At 33.9% G+C, this 18,706-nt stretch overlaps 1 protein-coding gene and 1 long non-coding RNA gene across 36 annotated transcripts in view; one reads left to right on the top strand and one right to left on the bottom strand.

Moving 5' to 3' along the window:
• Positions 1-4,741: 4,741 nt before the first annotated feature.
• Positions 4,742-6,732, top strand: LOC110006385 (uncharacterized). Of its 2 annotated transcripts, XR_002279295.2 has the most exons (3): positions 4,742-4,936; positions 5,227-5,320; positions 6,366-6,732. It is a non-coding gene; the product is annotated as an uncharacterized LOC110006385 (long non-coding RNA). The 2 variants fall into 2 exon arrangements; XR_016040638.1 differs by having other exon boundaries at positions 4,742-5,320.
• A 9,537-nt stretch (positions 6,733-16,269) lies between these two features.
• Positions 16,270-18,706, bottom strand: part of LOC18424263 (branched-chain amino acid aminotransferase 2, chloroplastic) — a 44,623-nt gene continuing 42,186 nt past the window's right edge. For all 34 annotated transcript variants that reach the window (XR_016040631.1, XR_016040637.1, XR_016040630.1 and 31 more), the window contains one exon: positions 16,270-16,644. Coding sequence is in view for 25 of the 34 variants with exons in the window: in XM_088846591.1 (XP_088702717.1) it covers positions 16,497-16,644 (148 nt within the window). In the remaining 9 variants the exon portion in view is untranslated. The remainder of the gene's footprint in view (positions 16,645-18,706) is intronic.

Here is an 18,706-nt window from a genome sequence, read left to right as displayed (position 1 = left end):
TAGGGAATATGCTGACATCACCTTCTTGGTGTATCAATCCCCACTAACGATGGGTGTCTCATCGCATAGTGGCCGGTATCAGTAAAGCAATGACCAATATTCTTATCAATGTAACAGTACAATATACACTACCAATGGATGTCCTATTGCGTAGTGGTCATCATTAAGGCCTCTTTCCATCCTCGAGCATTCAATTCATTCATGTCAATTCAGTGCCTCATAACAGATAAATCACATTCTCATCATATCAGTATGGCAATTAACACGAAACATTCATTACATGAATCGTAGCTTAATATTTACACATGGATATCATCAACGACATATTGGCACTTATCATGAAACTTTCATCACGAAATAATCACATCAATATGGCACTTATTATTTTTCACATAGCACATTGTTGTGGAGCATCATTCACATAACCTTATGGCATATGCATGGCAATTATCATATAGCATTCATACTTGTCACTTATCAAGGGAATTTTAGTGCTTCAATTAATAGCTAGATGAGAAAATTTCAGTATTTCACTTATCACGGAAATCAGGGCTCATTAGTTTGGTCGAAAATTCAATTCTAATCAAATAATAGTTGCTGAAAAACAGTGAGCAATGACACACTCACGCATTTTAGGGGTATAACTCAAAATTTATGGGAAATTTCGAAAATCTCAAAACATGTAACTTTAAGTCTATTCATAGGGTTTTCCAACTGTGGTAATTTGAAGACGTTTGGATGTCGTTTGCCATGCCAAAAGTGCAGCCCAACAAGAGTCACAGTTGCTGGAATTTACAGCGATTGTGAGCAGTGACATGTCTCACGTTTTAGAACATATCTTTTGATCCATGTGACAATTTATCATGATACAAAAAGAAAACTTTAATTAGACATGTATATCTTTCATTTAAAATCAATTTGGGCCCATTCGGGCTATGTTTGGTCAGCGAAAAGCACAGGGCAAAAGCCCGCACAGTTGCTGAAAAATCTCCTTCCCTCAAGCATTAACATGCCATCACCATAATATACACCATCTTATAGATCGACTTAAAACATAATTTTAGTCTTAATCATATCAAGTAAACTTGTAAGTTTGGCAAGGAAATAACTCTATAATTTTTTCAAAATTCATTGGACATGTTTAAGCATTTATTCCACTTCATTTTTTGTCCACTCTACAGTCGTTCATTCTATCAGACTTATCTCATTCAAGTGAATCTAAGGGAGGCATAGCACTAATCCACTTACCTAAAGGTCGCGGTGCCCCTAAACTTCCTTGCGCAGGTCTCCCCTTGCTCCCCCATGGCAGCCTCACTCTTGGATTCTCACGCGCAGGTCGCCCTTGCCCAAGATGCCAGCTTCCCAATGGCGGCAGCATAAAGCTCGCACTAGGCGCTGGAGAGAAAAAGTTTGAGGGAGGCACACGACGGTGAGGAAGGGCATGATTTATAGGCGCATGCATAGGTAAGATTCCCTGTGGCTAACGCTGTGGTAGGTGGGGAAAAAGGGATGTGGCTGGTATCACTCGTGCGGCGTGGCGTTGACAAATTCGGTTGTTAGGCGCGACGCTGACCCTGTTGGCGGTTGTACCAGGTTGATCGAACGCACACGGCGTTACCCTCTAGTCGCACGGGGCGATCCTCACACGGCGGTGACACTCGCTGTGATGCCCATCTCTATTCCACACGAAGTTGGTCACTCTCTCACGTGGCGCTCCTTCGTCTTCATGCTCAGCGTTACATCTTCTGCCTTCACGCGCATTAGCCCAGGCGGCGTTACTCCAAACGGCGATGCTAAGGCTTCTCCGCTCTCTCTCTCTCAAATTCTCAGACAGCGCTACCTCACGCCGTGCATGACGTTCCTCCTTATGTTCACGACAATGCCTCCATTCTCCCGTGGCGTTAGTCTGGCCTGCGCACGGCGTTAACCCACCCACTTTATGTCGCCTCTTTACCTCGGACGACGATAAGTTCAATTGCACAGTAGGTGTTGCCCAAGCTTACATGCGGCAGTGCCTCCTCACACACACGGCATCAACCCTTATACTCGGGAAAATGCCCTCACTTGCACGCGGTGTTGCCTCCATGTTTCATGGACGGCACTAGGTCAAAACACACAGACGATGCTATCCTTAGCCCCTAGCGCCGGCCGTGTGCTTCCGTCTCTTTTGACTTCCCTCTCTCTACTGCCGCGAGTGATCAGGCTCAATTGAATTGTGGCCCTTACATCAAGGTTTGAAAATAGAGTATCTTGTAACACATTTTTGGGCCGTCAATTTTCACGATTTTCAAGTTTTCATAGATTTGCTCGATCTACACTATGTTTTAAGCTTTAAATTTTATAACTAAAGATGGAAATATAATTTCAGGCTATAACAAAAATTTTCAGTGTTAAAACTATATTTCTCGATACTATTGGAGGTGGGCTCTAATTTGATTGTTTAAAGCATCGACTCTAAACAAACCGCACCCTTTTAAAAATGCCCCCAATGACATTTTAAAATCTATTTATTTACAATTTTTCTAAGTATTTTGCATAATATTATTTTAAACATATATTTCCTATTGCCCTCGCTAAGAGAGGATCAGTTTATACAGGAGCCACAATTTGGCGTAGTCGTCTGCCTAGCGTTCTCTCTTCTTTTATTATATGATTTGGCGCAATTGCCCCATTATAGGATTTTATAATAAGTGTTATCCCTTTTCTATTAATGAAAAATCAGGTAGGGGGCCTTCTCCCCCAATGATTAACCCAAAAAAAAACATATATTTCCTTTTTTAAAAATTTTATATATTTTTTATTTTTTTGAATTGTTATATACTTTTTATAATTTTTTAACCTTTTTTTTGGCTGCTACATTACGCAACAGTAATCGGTCAAGTTACTCGGACTCGACTCGATTAATCGGCTCGGGCCATGACCGATTACTCAATCCGAGCCGCACTTTCTAAGACTGATTCTAACAACCTTATTTGCACCTTTTAAGTAAGTACCTTTTAAGATTCACTCTGAGCTATCCTTGCAATTTTATGGGCCACCCAGTTCTTTGAGTACTTTCAATGGGCCACAAGTCCTGAGCAACCCTTCAATGATGTTTATCACTCACGATAATTTCAAAGGGAATACTACAAATTATCAACTGGCTTTGTGGAAGTACTCTCTTCATCTCTTGATACTTGTAGCATGCTCCCAGTGGTGTATACTGTACATTTTCTCTCTTGGGAAAAAGAGTGTAGTAATTTTTTTTTGTGAAATTTTGGGATCCATCTAACAATCACTAGATGATTATTTTCAAATGAAAATGAATTTTGAGTTCTTAAAACACGTAAATCTGCCGATTCAAAAATTGGATCGTCTCTCTAACCTTATAATAATTTTTTAGGTTGTTGGCTAGGTTGAAAAGCTTAAAATCCCCCAAAAAATTTAGGGTCCTAACAATACTTGATTCTATCGAGATTTTACATTGAAAAACACTCCTATTGGAGCAGCAAATCTTCATACAATAATTATTAAGAAAAGTATACGAAAAGACCATTTACTTTTGTTATAAAGAGGTCAGATTACTTTTGTCCTTCAAATTTCAAATCAGGTGGTTGTGAAAGTGTCTTGACTAATCTCAAAGTTTGAAAAAAGAATTTGTGACAAACTAAAACTTTTAAATTTGACATCTAATAGCTATGAATAATTGTGACCTCCTTATAACAAAGATAAATTGTCTCATAGTATACAATCCCTAGTTATTGTTCGTTATGTTCAAAAAAAGAAAGCAATCAACTTGCATTTCATGGGTGATTAATCATTAATCCAATGTCATCTAGTTTCTTCTACCCTCATTGTCTCTCGCATTTTTTTACTAGCATGATAACTAAACCAATATTCACATTATTTTTAATTAAATGACTTCATAACTGATCCAAATAAATAAGCATATTTATTTTGTGATTTAATAAAATTTAGGTGTTCATCAATTCTTGTTTGACAATTACTATGTCAGATCATCAATTAATTACATCAGACTTAATTAGACATCCAACATAACGGATATAGGCCTTAAAATACTTTCATATGAGTCATACACATGAAATTTGGAATCATCTGTTAATTTATTCATCATATTTCCGTTCTTTACAGAAGATGATCAATAGTTCCTTTTCTGCAACCTTTGCAATTTGCAGACTTTGAGATTATCCAATGAGTTTCATTAATTAAATATTTTACACAAGATCAATAATTCCTTTCAAACTTTAGAGTTTATCCATTGAGTTTTGTTAATTAAACACCATTAAATGGATATAGTCCAAAATATCGATTTTAACTTAGAAAAAAGTTTTTATAAGGTTGCAACCTTATATTTTTAGGATAGAAAATGGTGCTCGGCAGTTACAAAACCTTCCAATTGGTTATCTTAGTCTATTAAAAAAAAAAAAAATCTTAAAAATACTTTATCTTGTAACAAGTTATCTACACCATCTATTTTCAAGATTTTCGAATGCTTATAGATCTCTTTGACTTACACAGTTTTTGAAATTTTAAATTTCATAATTAAAGTTAAACATGGGTTTTCAATGTCACTAAAACTACATCTTCCGACAAATTTTAGAGGTCTGCCTTACTTGGACGTGTTCGATAACAGGAAGTATCTTGTTGAAGCTTGAAACTTTATCTATGATATTGATCAAGTTTTGTGTTTAAAAAAATAAATAAATAAATAAAAATAAAAATAAAAGGCCAGAACTGAACGCTTCGTGCGTTAAAAAAGTTCCGACCAAAAGGTCAGAACTTAGGGAAGTTTTTATGATACCTCACGCCGCGATAAAAGTTGTTCCCTAAGTTCTTCGCCAGCCACCCCTCTCTTCGCACCATGCCGCTCATCCGGACCCTTCTTTGCTCGTTAGGGTTTACTCATCTCGTTTATTTCAGCAGCTGCGGCAAAAGGGTATGAACATCGATCTTATCTGCCCCTTTTCTGTGTAACGCCACTTCTTTTTCTAAGGACTTTTACCCTTTCCTATAGAAAAAGTGGATGCCCAAAAACGCGGATTATGCATTCACCTTTTTCAATTCAACGGATTGCTTGTAACTCAATTCTGTAATTCTTCTAAATTGATTTAAAATAAAGGCTGATTGATCGTTAGGGCATTGTATGTCTCATTTTTGGGGTAATTTGGTTGGGTTTTAATGAAATGTGGTGGTGTTGGTGAAGAAGTAAAGAAGAGTGTGTTGCAGGGGATGCATCTTCTTCTCTCTCTTCTCCGATGCCACAGACAGCGCCACCACCAAAATACCATTTCTCTGTCTTCACCTATCAACCATTTCCAAGGTGAATCCTTACTTCTTTTTTTCCTTCTTCTCTCTAGGTCTACTTTTACCCTAAATTGGATGGCTCCTGCAATCTTTGTTTGAGAACTGAATTGGATATCCTTTTTCCCCATGATAATTTTTTCCATGATTAAATTTTGAGAATTTGCTTGTTTCACATTGTTTTCTCATTTTCTTAAAAGATTTTCTCAAACGAAACATCAACCCTTCTTATTTTCCACTCTTAAATTTGTAGATAAAGAACGGTAAAGAGTTATTCATGGAAGTGTTATTCTCACTCTCTCTCAACGTACTTTAATTTAAATTGATATTTTATTCTAAAAAATAAAATTTAAAAAATTAATAAAAAATAAATAATATCTAAATCTCAATTTTTATATTTTACGTCTTTCCTGTTACTTCTACGGCTAATCCCAATACAAATACTTCACAAATACTTAGAACTTACTTAGAGGTTATCAAAAAAACCAAAAACTTTCTTAACTAACTTCTAATTTATAGTTCATGAAGAACTTCTTAAATAACTTCTAATTTACAGTTCATGAAGAACTTCCAATTTACAGTTCATTAATTTGCTTCTAGTTATCAAGCAAGCCCGTATAGTATAAGGTAGGCACCATATACAAACCTCACCCTTTTACCTTTAGATGGTATCTCAAATATCAACCTTATAGGTGATATTAAACTAAGTACAACTTTCCAAACTAAAAACAACTCACCTAGCTATTTCATCTAAGTAGACTTTTCAAACTAAGAACAACTCACCCATCCATTTAATCATTTTTTTGTATGCATCACTTTTCAAACTAGAAACAACTCACTTATACAATTGTATTTTTGGGGATGTGGTGGCATGAACTAAAGAAATTAGGAAATCATTTTGCATCTTTAACTAAGGCTCGCAAATAGAGAAATCGCATAATCAACAAAAAAATTGTTCTTAATTCACAAAATTGGATCTCCAGTCCTGAGTGGTCTTCTTGTTTACCCTTGTGATGGATTTCAAAATATATGTATTTATACTAAAATATGATGATTGGGAAAAGGTTATGACGATGATGATGAAGATGATGCATATCTACTAAAAGATGGTGGCGAGGGAAATTTTAACCGTTGAAAACTATACCATGACTCACAATCGTTATTCGTAAAAATAAAAAAAAATCTCCAAGAAAAATTTCAAATCTTTTTTTTTTGGAATCGTGCTTATTTCAACCAAGGACAAATATTTGTTTAAATTGCGTCATTGTATATTTGAATGATGATTAAATGGTTCGAGAATCTTTTGTTTATAAGAACTTTGATAAACCAATGTATATATTTGAATGATGATTAAATGGTTCGAGAATCTTTTGTTTATAGGAACTTTGATAAACCAATGTAGTTTCAATGTGAATATTAGGTTTCTGTTGATTCTTACGGTCTCAACAATGGAATTGGTATTTCTTTTGTGTATTCATGTTATGCACCACTAAACAAAAGGTATTGTATACACAAGTTTACCTCCTTATACGGTAGAAGGCTCATTTCTAAATGTTGTCTAGAGATATAGTTTTAATGTTAAGAAATTTATGACACTTGAAAATTTGTATGTGACCTAGTTATAAAATTGAAAGTAAAAAATGGTACAGAGGGAACAGACATATAAATATTTGAAAATTTTGAAAATAAACTGTCTAAATAACATATTACAAGATACATTTTTTATTTTAGACTTGAATTATTTTTTTTTTATATACAATCGCCAATACAAATCTAATAACATATTCCTAGGTTTTAAATTGTTTTCAATTTTCCAAATATATGTATCGATTATAACAATCTATTAAGCCCTATCAACTCTAGCAAACTTATAAGCGTATCAATCTAGCACGATACCTAAAACCTATCAATTATTCTAGCCAATACACTTAAAACCCTATCAATTCGAAGATCAGGACATTGATTTCCGATCGATGTGATCAGATGGTCCACATTTCCTAAAAAATATCCTCCTTCTAGCAAGTACACCTAAAACCCTATCAATTCGAAGATCAGGCCATTGATTTCCAATCAATGCGATCGGATGGTCCACATTTCCTGAAAAATATCCTTCTCTTTTTGTAATGTTTGACGCATTTTGATTCGATCGGGTTCCATCGTGCTAAGAGTTTTGGTTCCATCGGGCTAATGGGAATCAAAGGATAGGAAATGTTAGCGTTACCTAAAGACAAGGTTGCATGAATTAGAGTGGGCAAGGCTGATAGTATATTGGTTTGCCCTTAATTCAACGATTTGTTTATCTAAACACCCGTGTGATTTTCTTTATTCTTCGATGCTTTATGCAAAGAGATTATGCTCCTGTGGGAGCATACAATCATATTTGAAGTAGTTTTGGGATTTCAAATTGGGTGTGATTTATATAGAGCCGAGGCTCTAAACAATCAAAGTAAAACACACCTTCAAATAGTATCGAAAAATGTGGTTTCATACTTAAATCTGTGTGATAACCTTAAAATATATTTTTATTTTTAATTATAAAATTTAACGCTTAAAAAATAGTGCAGATCGAGCAGATCTATAAACACTTGAAAATCTAAAAAATAGAAAGTAAAAAAAATGTGTTACAAGATGCATTATGTCCAAAACTTGAAATCTATTTTTTTCTCAACTCCATGGAACTCATATGAAGATAATCAATTTGAAGATATTTAGGCATCAAAGCAACTTCTTCTAGTAAAAGTTTTGAGGGAGTTTCTAAGTTGATTGTTTAGAGCCTTGGATCTATATAAACTTTTTCCTTTCAATTTGGATTTTTTTCAAATGGCTCCGAGTTGAAAGTAATACACGTTTACACCTTGTGGGAAGATGCAGTTCGAGTGCACGATGCTCTTACGATGGTCTAAAGACCTGTTTTTAAAGTAGTTTTCGGATTTCAATTTTGGGTTTTTAAAGTAGTTTTCGGATTTCAAATTTGGGTGTTTTTGCAAATGGCGCCCAGTTGAAAGAGTACACTTTCACACGTTGTGGGGAGATGCAATTCGAGTGCGCGATTTTCTTACGATAGCCTAAAGGCCTAATGTTTTCTTAATTATGAAATTTGGAGCTCAAGAACCGATCACATCTATAAACACTTTAAAACCCTTGAAAATGAATGATCTATATAATGTGTTTTTTTTTTTTTTTTTTTTTCTTTTTTTCATATCCATACATTTGAGATATAGATGATCAATCTTAGAGTTTTCCAATGTCGTTTTAAAATATTAAATTTCTAAACCTATATTAATTCTTGTTCAGTTCAATGGTATTATTATTTTTTAAATATTTTAATATTTGGTCTAATAAGAGTGAGGACCTTAAACTTTCACTTAACCCATCTCAAGCCTCATCAAACCCATCTCAAGCCCATTTTTTCATATCCATACATCTGAGATATAGATGATCAATCTTAGAGTTTTCCAGTGTCGTTTTAAAATACTAAATTTCTAAACCTATATTAATTCATGCTCAATTCAAATGGTATTATTAGTTTTTGAATATTTTAATATTCGGTCTAATAAGAGTGAGGACCTTAAACTTTTATTTAACCCATCTCAAGCCCGAGTAAAGGAAGTGGATTGTGTTAATAAGAGGTGCCTATTTTTGTATGACACTTTATAGAAAAGAATGGATAAGCATGACTCACGTAAACGATCTCAAATAATTGGGGTAAGCGTTAAATGATGATGATAATAATGATGAATTTTCTGCCGTTTTATTATGCGGAATCTATGCGATGAAACTATAAGGAAATTGGTAATAGAAAGAAAGAAAAAAAAAAAAGCACATTATTGAATTACATAGTTAATGAAAATGCTCAGATATGTCTTAATTAGAACTTCTATTCCTTATTTCTCCATTATTCCTATGGAAATTTCGATGAAAATTCTCCTCTCTCCACGTCAAGTTTGTGAGGAAGGTAATGCGGGAATCTAGAGTTTAGAAAGATGTGCAAGGTAATGCGGGAATTTAGAGTTTAGAATAACGCGGGAATCTAGAGTTTAGAAAGGTAATGCGGGAATCTAGAGCTTGGAAAGATGTGTAGTTTTGGATATGCAACTTGACGATCTCATGAATTCTTAAAACGAAAAAATGATGAGGATTAGGGATTGGCATCAAATTAATAGAAGCCCCGGAAATCATTCTCTCTCTCCAAGTGACCCCGTTCTGGGATTTAATGTAGAATGCGGCTTTAGAGAGAGAAAAAAGGTTTTTAGAGATAGAAAAGGAGAAGTAGAATTTAAAATGCCGCTGTAAAAAAGAGAGGGGATTTTTAGAGAGATAAAAAGGGGAGTGGAATGTAGAATGCGGTTTTAAAGAGAGAGGGGATTTTTAGAGAGAGAAAGAGAGAAGTGGTGAGTTCCCACTTAGACTCACCTTTTTTTCTAACATTTTTAATTTTTCAATAATTTTTGAAGGGTTTTAATTTTTTTGAAAAAATATTTAGCTTTATATATATGAAAAAAGCTTGTATAATTGTGACGCTGTAAACAATCAAATCCAAACGCACATAAAAAATGTCACTAAAAGATGTTGTTTTGATGCCCAAATATCTTCAAATTGATCATTTCGACTTCAAGATACATGAATATGAGAAAAAAAATGGATTTCAAGTTTTGAAAATAGTGCATCTTGTAATACATTTTTGGATTGTCAATTTTCAAGAATTTTAAGTTTTCATAGATCTGTGCGATCTACACCATTTTTTAAGCTTTTTATAATTTGATATGGAAAATATATTTTAAGGCCTTTGTAAAGATTTTTAGTATTGAAACCACATTTTTTGATACTATTTGAAGGTGAGTTTTACTTTGATTGTTTAAAGTTTGACTTAAAAAGTTTGAAGAGAGAGACTTAAAAAACTAAACACACGTTCTAATTGGGCCCAGCGGGACCTTTATTTGGGCCGCCCCGGGCCTAGCCCAGAAGATTCTTATGGGTTGGGTCAGCCCAGGCCTTTACATAATTTATTTAGGCAGTGCCAGGCTCCTCGCCTACATTTTCGGGTGGGTCTTACCGGACCAGGCCAAATGGAGAGGAAGAGAGGGGATGGGTTTTTAGAGAGAGAGGCGAGCAGTAGGGGTGGGGTATGAGGTGGGTGAGTGGCCATGTGTCCTCACTCCTCTTTCCAGTATTTTTTATTTTGCAATGTTATTTTTTGTTTTAAAATTTTTCAAAAAAAATTTAATATAATTTTCTTTTAAGATATTTTTTTGCGTTACAAACAAAAACGTTTGAAGAGATATTAAAAAGAGAAGAAATGCTTTTAAGTGGGGCGGGCAGGGCTTATGTGTAGGCCCAGCCCAGAATGCACTTCCGAGCCACAGGCCAGGTTGAAATTTTTTAGGCTTTTAACGGGCCTACGGCGGGGCCGATGGCAGCCCTATTTGCAACTTTATCCTAAGGTGCATCTAATAAATTCTATAGAAGAGTATTAAAGTGCGTCTCATAAATTCTATAGAAGAGAGTCTTTTGACACTAGAGAACCCTTCGATCATCTCAACTTCAAGATGCGTCCATATAAAGATAAAGGGAATTTCAAGCTCTAAAAATATAGTCCGTCTTGTAACAAGTTATTTAAACCATCTATTTTCAAGATTTTTAACTGATTATATAAATCTGTTCGTATTATTTTAAAAATTTTAAACGTCATAATTAAAAATAAAAATAATATTTTAGGCCATCATAAAATTTCCAACCAGAATTACATCTGAATGTAAATTTTAGAAGTGCGCCTTATTTCCAAGTTATAAAAAACGTCGACCATAAACCAAAGGCATCTCTCCTAACGTTGTTCCCAAAGAAAAATTAAACGACATTGAGACATCAAGAAAACGCAGCAAAACTTAAAAGACATTAAACCTCTATTAAGAGGAAATGGGCCAGGTATATCAAGAGGAAATGGGCATGGCGTGGTTTGGAGATTTTGGGCAGCAAAGAGAAAGAGATTTGGGTTAGGTTTTGCAATTGAAAGTTTACGGTTTAGGTTACAGAGAGAGTTTCATGTAGAGTTTAGGGGATATGGTTATGAGAGTGAGTAATCGGTTGACGTTTGGTGGTTATGTATTAAGAGAGTGGGTATGCCTTGGCTCACATCATTTATTTTGGTAAAAGTATACAAACATATTATTTATTTTTGTTATAAGGAAGTCACAATCTTGTTCGTTAGATTTTAAATTAGGTGGTTGTCAGTATGTCATTGATTAGGTTCAAAGTTCCAAAAAAGTTTTTTGTCATCTGATGGCTAGGAGTAATTGTGTCATCTTTATAACAAAAGTAAATAATCTCATTGTATATAGTCCCTAAACCGTAACCTGAATTTTGGACGTTATTCGGATCTGGTTATGGATCCAAGATATGGATCTGATGGGCTGGATCTTAATAGAATTCAAATCGGATACGAGTAGAGGTGGATATGAGTAGAGGTGGATCCGATTCGAATCTAACCTAATTATTAAAATATTATATATTTTTTTAAACTTTTTTATTATATTATTTTATAAATATATAAAATAATTATTTTAGATCTGATTAGGTTCGGATCCAGTTCAAGATCCCATGTGTACTTTTCAAATCTTGATTCAATCAGGTTCAGATCCGGATCCAGATCCCATGTATACTTTTCGGATCCGATTTTGAATCCCGATGGAACTAGAACTGGTCCGACCCTTTCTCAACCCTAGTTTTTACTTCCATAAATACTATTCTAGTTAATACACGTCCCTCCATAAATATCGTACATGTCTCTAAATTTGTATTAAATGCATAGATACTATAAGACTATTTATCTTTGTTACAAGGACGTCAATTACTCTTAGCCATTAAATGTCAAATTAGATGGTTTGGGTGTACGAAGGTCGAGATTTTTTTAAAATTTTTTTGTCCATTCAATGTTACTACTACCCATTTTGAAACCGAATGGACAAGAGTGTTTGTGACCTCTTCGAACCAAAAGTAAATGTCTCTTTATAATTTTTCCATAATATGTGTGTGTGTGACTAATTTATTTTAAAAAGATAAAAACTAACAAATAAATATAGGTAAAGAGCACAATGATTAATGGAATTCAGATATCATAAATTAATTTTTAAAAGGTTACTTGCAAAAAAAAATTGTGAAAAATGACTTTTTCAAAACTCAAATATATGATCAGAAAAATATGATTTAAAACAAGAACATAGGGGAAATTTAGAAAAAAGAAGAAGTTATTTTTGTAATCAAAATTAAAAAAATAGTCCTTTATATTTTATATTTTATATTTTACACTTAAGTTCCGCTTTTTGAGAGTATGCTTTGTATTAATATCATTTCCTTTATATATGAGTTGGACTAAGTTAAAAATTGGGGATTTGATACTTCTCACAATCTCACATTTGTGAAAAGTGCCAAAAATATATTTTTTTAAAAATCAAAATATCTCTAAAATTTTGAAATTTTTAAAGGCATTTTGGTCATTGCATTCAATTGAATTATATTTTTTGCAAATACATTATCGGGATAAGTATTGATGTCCAAAATTTGAGCTTAATAAGATTTATAGAGAACATAATAAAGTTAAAACGTAATATTCACTATAAAAGTGGGACTTTCGTGTAAAATATAAAACACATAGGACTATTTTTAAATCTCAAACATAAAATGACATTTTTCTGTTAATTTCTTAAAATTTTAAAAAAAAAATTAAATGAGAAATTATATAGCATAATCAATAGAAACTTATACAATGACAAGTAAATATAAGATAAATCACGTAAATTTATATACCTTTTCAATCTCCTCCAATGCCCCAATATTTTCTCTTATGACTAATTAATCAATTAATGTAGCAAATTTTCTACTTTACTCGCAAAATTTTTTGTTTTTGAGTTTGTCTCATATATTAACCTCCTTATAGGGATACTTTTAAATACTTTTATAACATCAAAAATAATTGAAGGTTTAACACTGTACAAACACATTATTCGAATATCTAGTCATGATGAATGCATGTGATTCCAATTCAAGGACCAAAGCATACAAATATTAAAGATGGGGCGTACAATGGTTATGCGGATGTTTCATGACCCGAATAAGAAGTTGATTTATTTTTTTATAAATAAAGATTTTCCAAAATGTCTTGGTTCTATCACACACACAAAAAAAATTATGTAAGTCTAGGGCCTTTGAAAAAAATATAGGGCTGCAACTAAAAAGACAACTAGAAAAAATTGTTCTGATGTTGGATCCAGCTTTGTCTCGAAAAGTATTCCGAGGTTGCATCATAATAACATAAAAAAAAAATGCTAAAAATTATTCTCTAATTATTGATTCAAAATGTACTACCATTTTTCCATGGCTATTGAATAGGACCCTAGCTTATTCATCGGAAATCATATGATAACACTACTTCCACCATCAATAGATCCCTCTCCTAAGACTAGTTCTTCAACGTTCAGACACTATATTTGCGACCTCAATTTTTGGAAGTTTATCTATGTTGTTGTCATTTGTGCTCACATTCCAACTAAAGTTAGTAAGCCTCTGTTTAAAACACGATTTAAAAAAATAAAATAAAAAAGTCCGCGCTTATCAAAAGATCTTTAAAAACCGTCTTTTTTATGAAATCGATATATAAATATTTATTTTTTATTTTATCAAAAGAACTTTCCAAAAAATCTTCTATAAAACTTTATTGAGATTTTTATTCTCTTCATTTTAATATCTTCGAGTTTGGTTTAGCATTTCCATAAAAAATATTCTTAAGAAAGTGTATTAAAAAACACAAGCAATAAATTTCCAAATAAATAATCCATTAAGCATATATATTAAAATATAGGTAGCATTCGAGAAAGAGCAACCCAATAAAAGGTCCTATTTTTCTCGAATCCAAAGCATCAATACAAAGAGCAAGAGAGATTAGTGACAATTAAAATTTTTAGGTATTTGAGAATTCAAGATGAGATTCAAATATTTAAAATTGCTTAATTATTTTGTTTAATTTTGTTATTTCAATAGTGTAATGCAAGGAATTTTGGATGTACCGCTTCTTACATTTTTGGGTTTTTGTATTTTTAGTTAACTGCAATCCTATAGTGTTTTTTTTCTTCCAACAACAATCCTAAACATTGGGTTTGCTAATATAATTCTTATATTTTGTATTGTTGTGAGCTTTTATATAATGAAACAATAGGTCTACCATATATTTTGTGTTGTGACCATAGAGTTAGCAATATTTTGTGTTGTGACCATAGAGTTAGAGTTAGCATTGTTGTTGTATTTATTGAAAATTTAGACAAAACTTCGTGAAGTCTCACCCAAACGATAAGATAAAATCATTGTTCAGATTAAATGTATCAATAGAACAATTACAAAGCATAATCTTATCTTGTGTCATACTTACATATATGATTTTTTCACTGTCTTTTTAAGTCAAATCCGAAATGCTCACGATACTTTAACTTACCTAATATTTGGCGATCGGTATTTTTTACCCGTTTTTTTCCTTTGACTTTTCGGAAGAAAATCAATTTATTACCGCTATTTTAGTTTGGGGGTGTGGTTCGTATAAGACCAAGGCCCTAAACAATCAGAGGTACACCTTCAAATAGTACCGAAATATATTGTTTTAGTATACAAAATGTTTATGATGGCCTGAAAATTTATTTTCATGTCTAATTACAAAATTAAAGACTTAAAAATAGCATACACAGAGATTTGTTTTTTTTAATATTCATTCATACATCTTGAAGTCGAGATGATTGAATTTAGAGTTTTTCAGCATTGGAACAACCCCTTCTAGTGAGTTTATGATGTGCACCTTAATTTGATTGCTTAAGGCCTCACTCTTATATGAACTTTTTCCCTTAGTTTGTCAAATATATTGTTATTTTCCGACTTGCTAACTATGATTCCAATTTATAAGCATCTTGGCCACCTTGTAAGCAATCTTAGATTGTTGTGAACAAACATAACCTATCAAAAGAATTAATATAAAAATTTGAGACAAGGGCAAGTTATGCACTTTGTAAGTAAAAGTGCTACAAACTTAGAACGATCAAGGTAGAATAGTAGAACGATCTAAAGTACTATATTGGAAAACAAGGTAGAATAAATTCAAGATATCAATGACAAATATAATAAGGCTGCAGCTAGCATGCAGCCAAGCCCGCACATGTACAACTGCAGGCTTGATAATAAATATATATTTTTCAATATAATTTGATCTTAATTTTTAGAGAATATATAATCTTTAACATGGAGATCATGACTAAGAATAAATAAATAAATTTTAAAAGCTAGAAATAATAATTATATTAAAAAACATTTGGTCCGTTGGTTACATTTGTTTTTACATCCACCACCTATTTGCATCCATCTTTAAGATAGATGCTTTATATCTCTGGACCATATATTGTATAAATGCAGTCCAGCCCGCACAAAATAATTGCTCATATATTAAAGAAACAAGCTTGAGTAATTTTTTCCCTATAAATTGTTTGCAAACGTAAATATTTCTTTTGTAAACATTTTCCTGTCAGACTATTTCAGGCAAACCAAACGACCCCTAAGAGTTTCCCCGCACCAGAACTACAATTCCCAAGCAGAGCTTTCAGGCCTTGCTCAACTTTCAATCATAGAGCTTAGGCCTCACATAAACCTTTTTTTCTAGTTCATACATATTGTCATGGTAATGTAGGACTGGAATTTAACACCATATAATTAAGAGGCTGGACGGAAATGGAGAGAAGGGACAATGGTAGGGATCGTATTATATGGAGCTTAAATAAATTCGCCCAGCATCTGATGAGCCAAAAATACTTGCTGAGATATCTGATGCGCGGGCCCGATATAGCTACCCTGTTCCCTTAAGTTCTAACAAATTACTACTAATGGAGTAATCAAATCAAATATATGGCTAATTATTTACAGGATGTGCATTTAAATACTTTGCGATTTGGCAAGAAGATTAGATCCTGTATCATGGAATTGGAACCACGGAGAATCACTCTGATTGTAGACAAATCAAGATTGAAAAACCAAACCGTCCAGAAAATGCTCTTCTTACAACATTCAAACAGAAATCAAACCCCAATAAAATGCTTGCTAGTATCCCAACCAAAGAAAGTCTTATCTATTTTATATGTTTCTTGCTCCATATATTCATTCATATAATAATCTCCCTAAAGCACATTTGTCTTCTCGGCAATATACCTTTTGACGTCAACAACCCACCCGAAGTTGTCCTCCGTGAGTCCCCACTGGATACCCGTGACTGCAGAATATAGTTGCTGAGATACCTTACCAACTCCACCATTTCCATATTGCATCCTGCAGATCATACAAAACGCATTAAGGTCAAATTTTCATTGAATTGTCAGCATCATGACAATTAGCCCGTGAGCCTTGAAAGAAAAGAAACAAGTTTGATAGATATTATAGAAATGGTCCACTCGCAAGGGGAACATACGGATGCAGTGCAAATGGACTGGGACGATTTTGCGGAATTCACTCCATTAGATATCATTTTAAAATACATTAGCTTTGCATCTGGGCCAACAACATAGCTAAGAATCTTTGGAATTTCTTGTTCGGGACAGAAAACCTACATGTTAGGTTCTTATGACTGGTCAGTTTAGGCCCTTGCTACTGAGGTGCCAGGGGGAGACGTGCCCTACATTCAGCCAAAAGCAACTGCCGTACAGATTTAGATAGGACCCTAGGTAGCCTTGAGGATGTTCTTACTCCTAATAAAATAAAAAGATAACATGGAAATTCAACAATGAAGTTCTTTTGCAAACAATTCCTTCCCAAATCCTCAATAGCCAAGAGGGAATTTACACTAGCTAAACTAAGCCCTCACCAATCCTGCCAGTCATCTGTTTTTATATTTTCCTTTCTCCTCTTTTATCCATGTATACCCCTCCAGTCGCATGATTTCACCAGCAATGACTGACAGCTCAACTCTCAACAAAGTGAAGGTAAGGGATTTCTTCCAAAATTGTCCGTGACCTAAATTTGTTTAAGGTTTCATGTATCGCACTTGAAAGGGGAAAAGCTTGTAGCGGATTGGGCTATGAGAATTGATGCCCGTGAAATGTTTTGTTTTTTTGTGTGTGGGGGGAGTATGACATGATATCAGAAGGGGTTTAAATGGATCGCTTGAGAGTTGGGACCAACGTAGGAAAAATCGAACCGGAACGGCTAACCGGACATAGGGCCGGAAGAGGTTCAATTGGCCTAACCATGTCCCGGGCGGTCAAAGAGGTGTTAAAAAAATAAAATAGACAAAAAAAAAATATAATAAAATATAAGAAGTATATTTAAAGCATGTTAAAACAAAGAAGATCCAAATGGACTCGAAAATTAATGAAAAACATGGATTTTAAATAATCGATTTGTGCCCACGAGTATTTTCTAAATTTTCCAAAATAGATGGGAAAATGTAAAAATAAGTATTAGTGGCCAAAACAATTTCCAATATTTGCCAAAATGATGAAAAGTATTAAAAAATGCATTGCAAACAAAATCCCTTATTTTTTGATATTTTACGAATATATATATTTTTTAAAAAATACCTGGCCAGTTCACCAAAATCAACCGAAACCGGATCCGGCAAGTGGCCGGCTCCGATTTACCGGGCAGTTAGAATTCTAACCACCCGATTTTTCCTACGCTGGTTGGGACTACAGAGAACATGTCAAAAATTTATAGATCTTTTGGAAGCATATCTCCATAACTATTGGGGGTAGCTCTATCAACCCGATGAATGGAAGCTAATGATTACAAGAGCAAACACAAGAGCCCGGCAAGTGCCTTGTGTACCAAGCCACCGAAAGGCAAGCCAAAGCTTACAGTGAACACATATCCTACAATTCTCAGGATGGATCCTATCAGGACTCTTTTAACACCTTTCATAGGATTTGTACACATTGGAAATTCTTCGGGGGCATAAACTAGAGCTCTGTTGATAAGCTTTCATGTTGTCTCTTGTTTCTACTTGGGCCCACTACGGTGGAATTGACCTTAACAGACTAATGTAACCAAATGATTTACTAGAGGTCACTATTTCCAAGTTTCAAGTCCCTACTCAGAGATCCTAAGGAGTATGGAAATGAATATCTTCCACTATGAACCTATTCCTCAATCGGATCAGGTATAAACTCAACAGCGGCTCTCGTATTCTCGTTTGGTTTGATCTCTAGATTGGACTTCCGCCCTATCAACAATCTTCCCCTCTCTCTTCCTAGTCGTGAGAGACCAAAGAGCCTTCACATCTAAGCATCCAATTTCAATGGATCCAACTTGGTCTGGTCCCCCATATTTTGGTGCAACTTAACGGACCTTGAGTCCTCCTGCCTTCCATCTCTTCTCCAATTGTTAGACCCAATCT

Source organism: Amborella trichopoda, chromosome 9, assembly GCF_054954075.1.
Source record: "Amborella trichopoda isolate Santa Cruz 75 chromosome 9, AtrichopodaSantaCruz75HAP2 v2.0, whole genome shotgun sequence".
NCBI classification, from domain to species: Eukaryota; Viridiplantae; Streptophyta; class Magnoliopsida; order Amborellales; family Amborellaceae; genus Amborella; species Amborella trichopoda.
The sequence above is the reverse complement of the archived record's forward strand: the minus strand, read 5'-3'. Positions and strand labels throughout refer to the sequence as shown.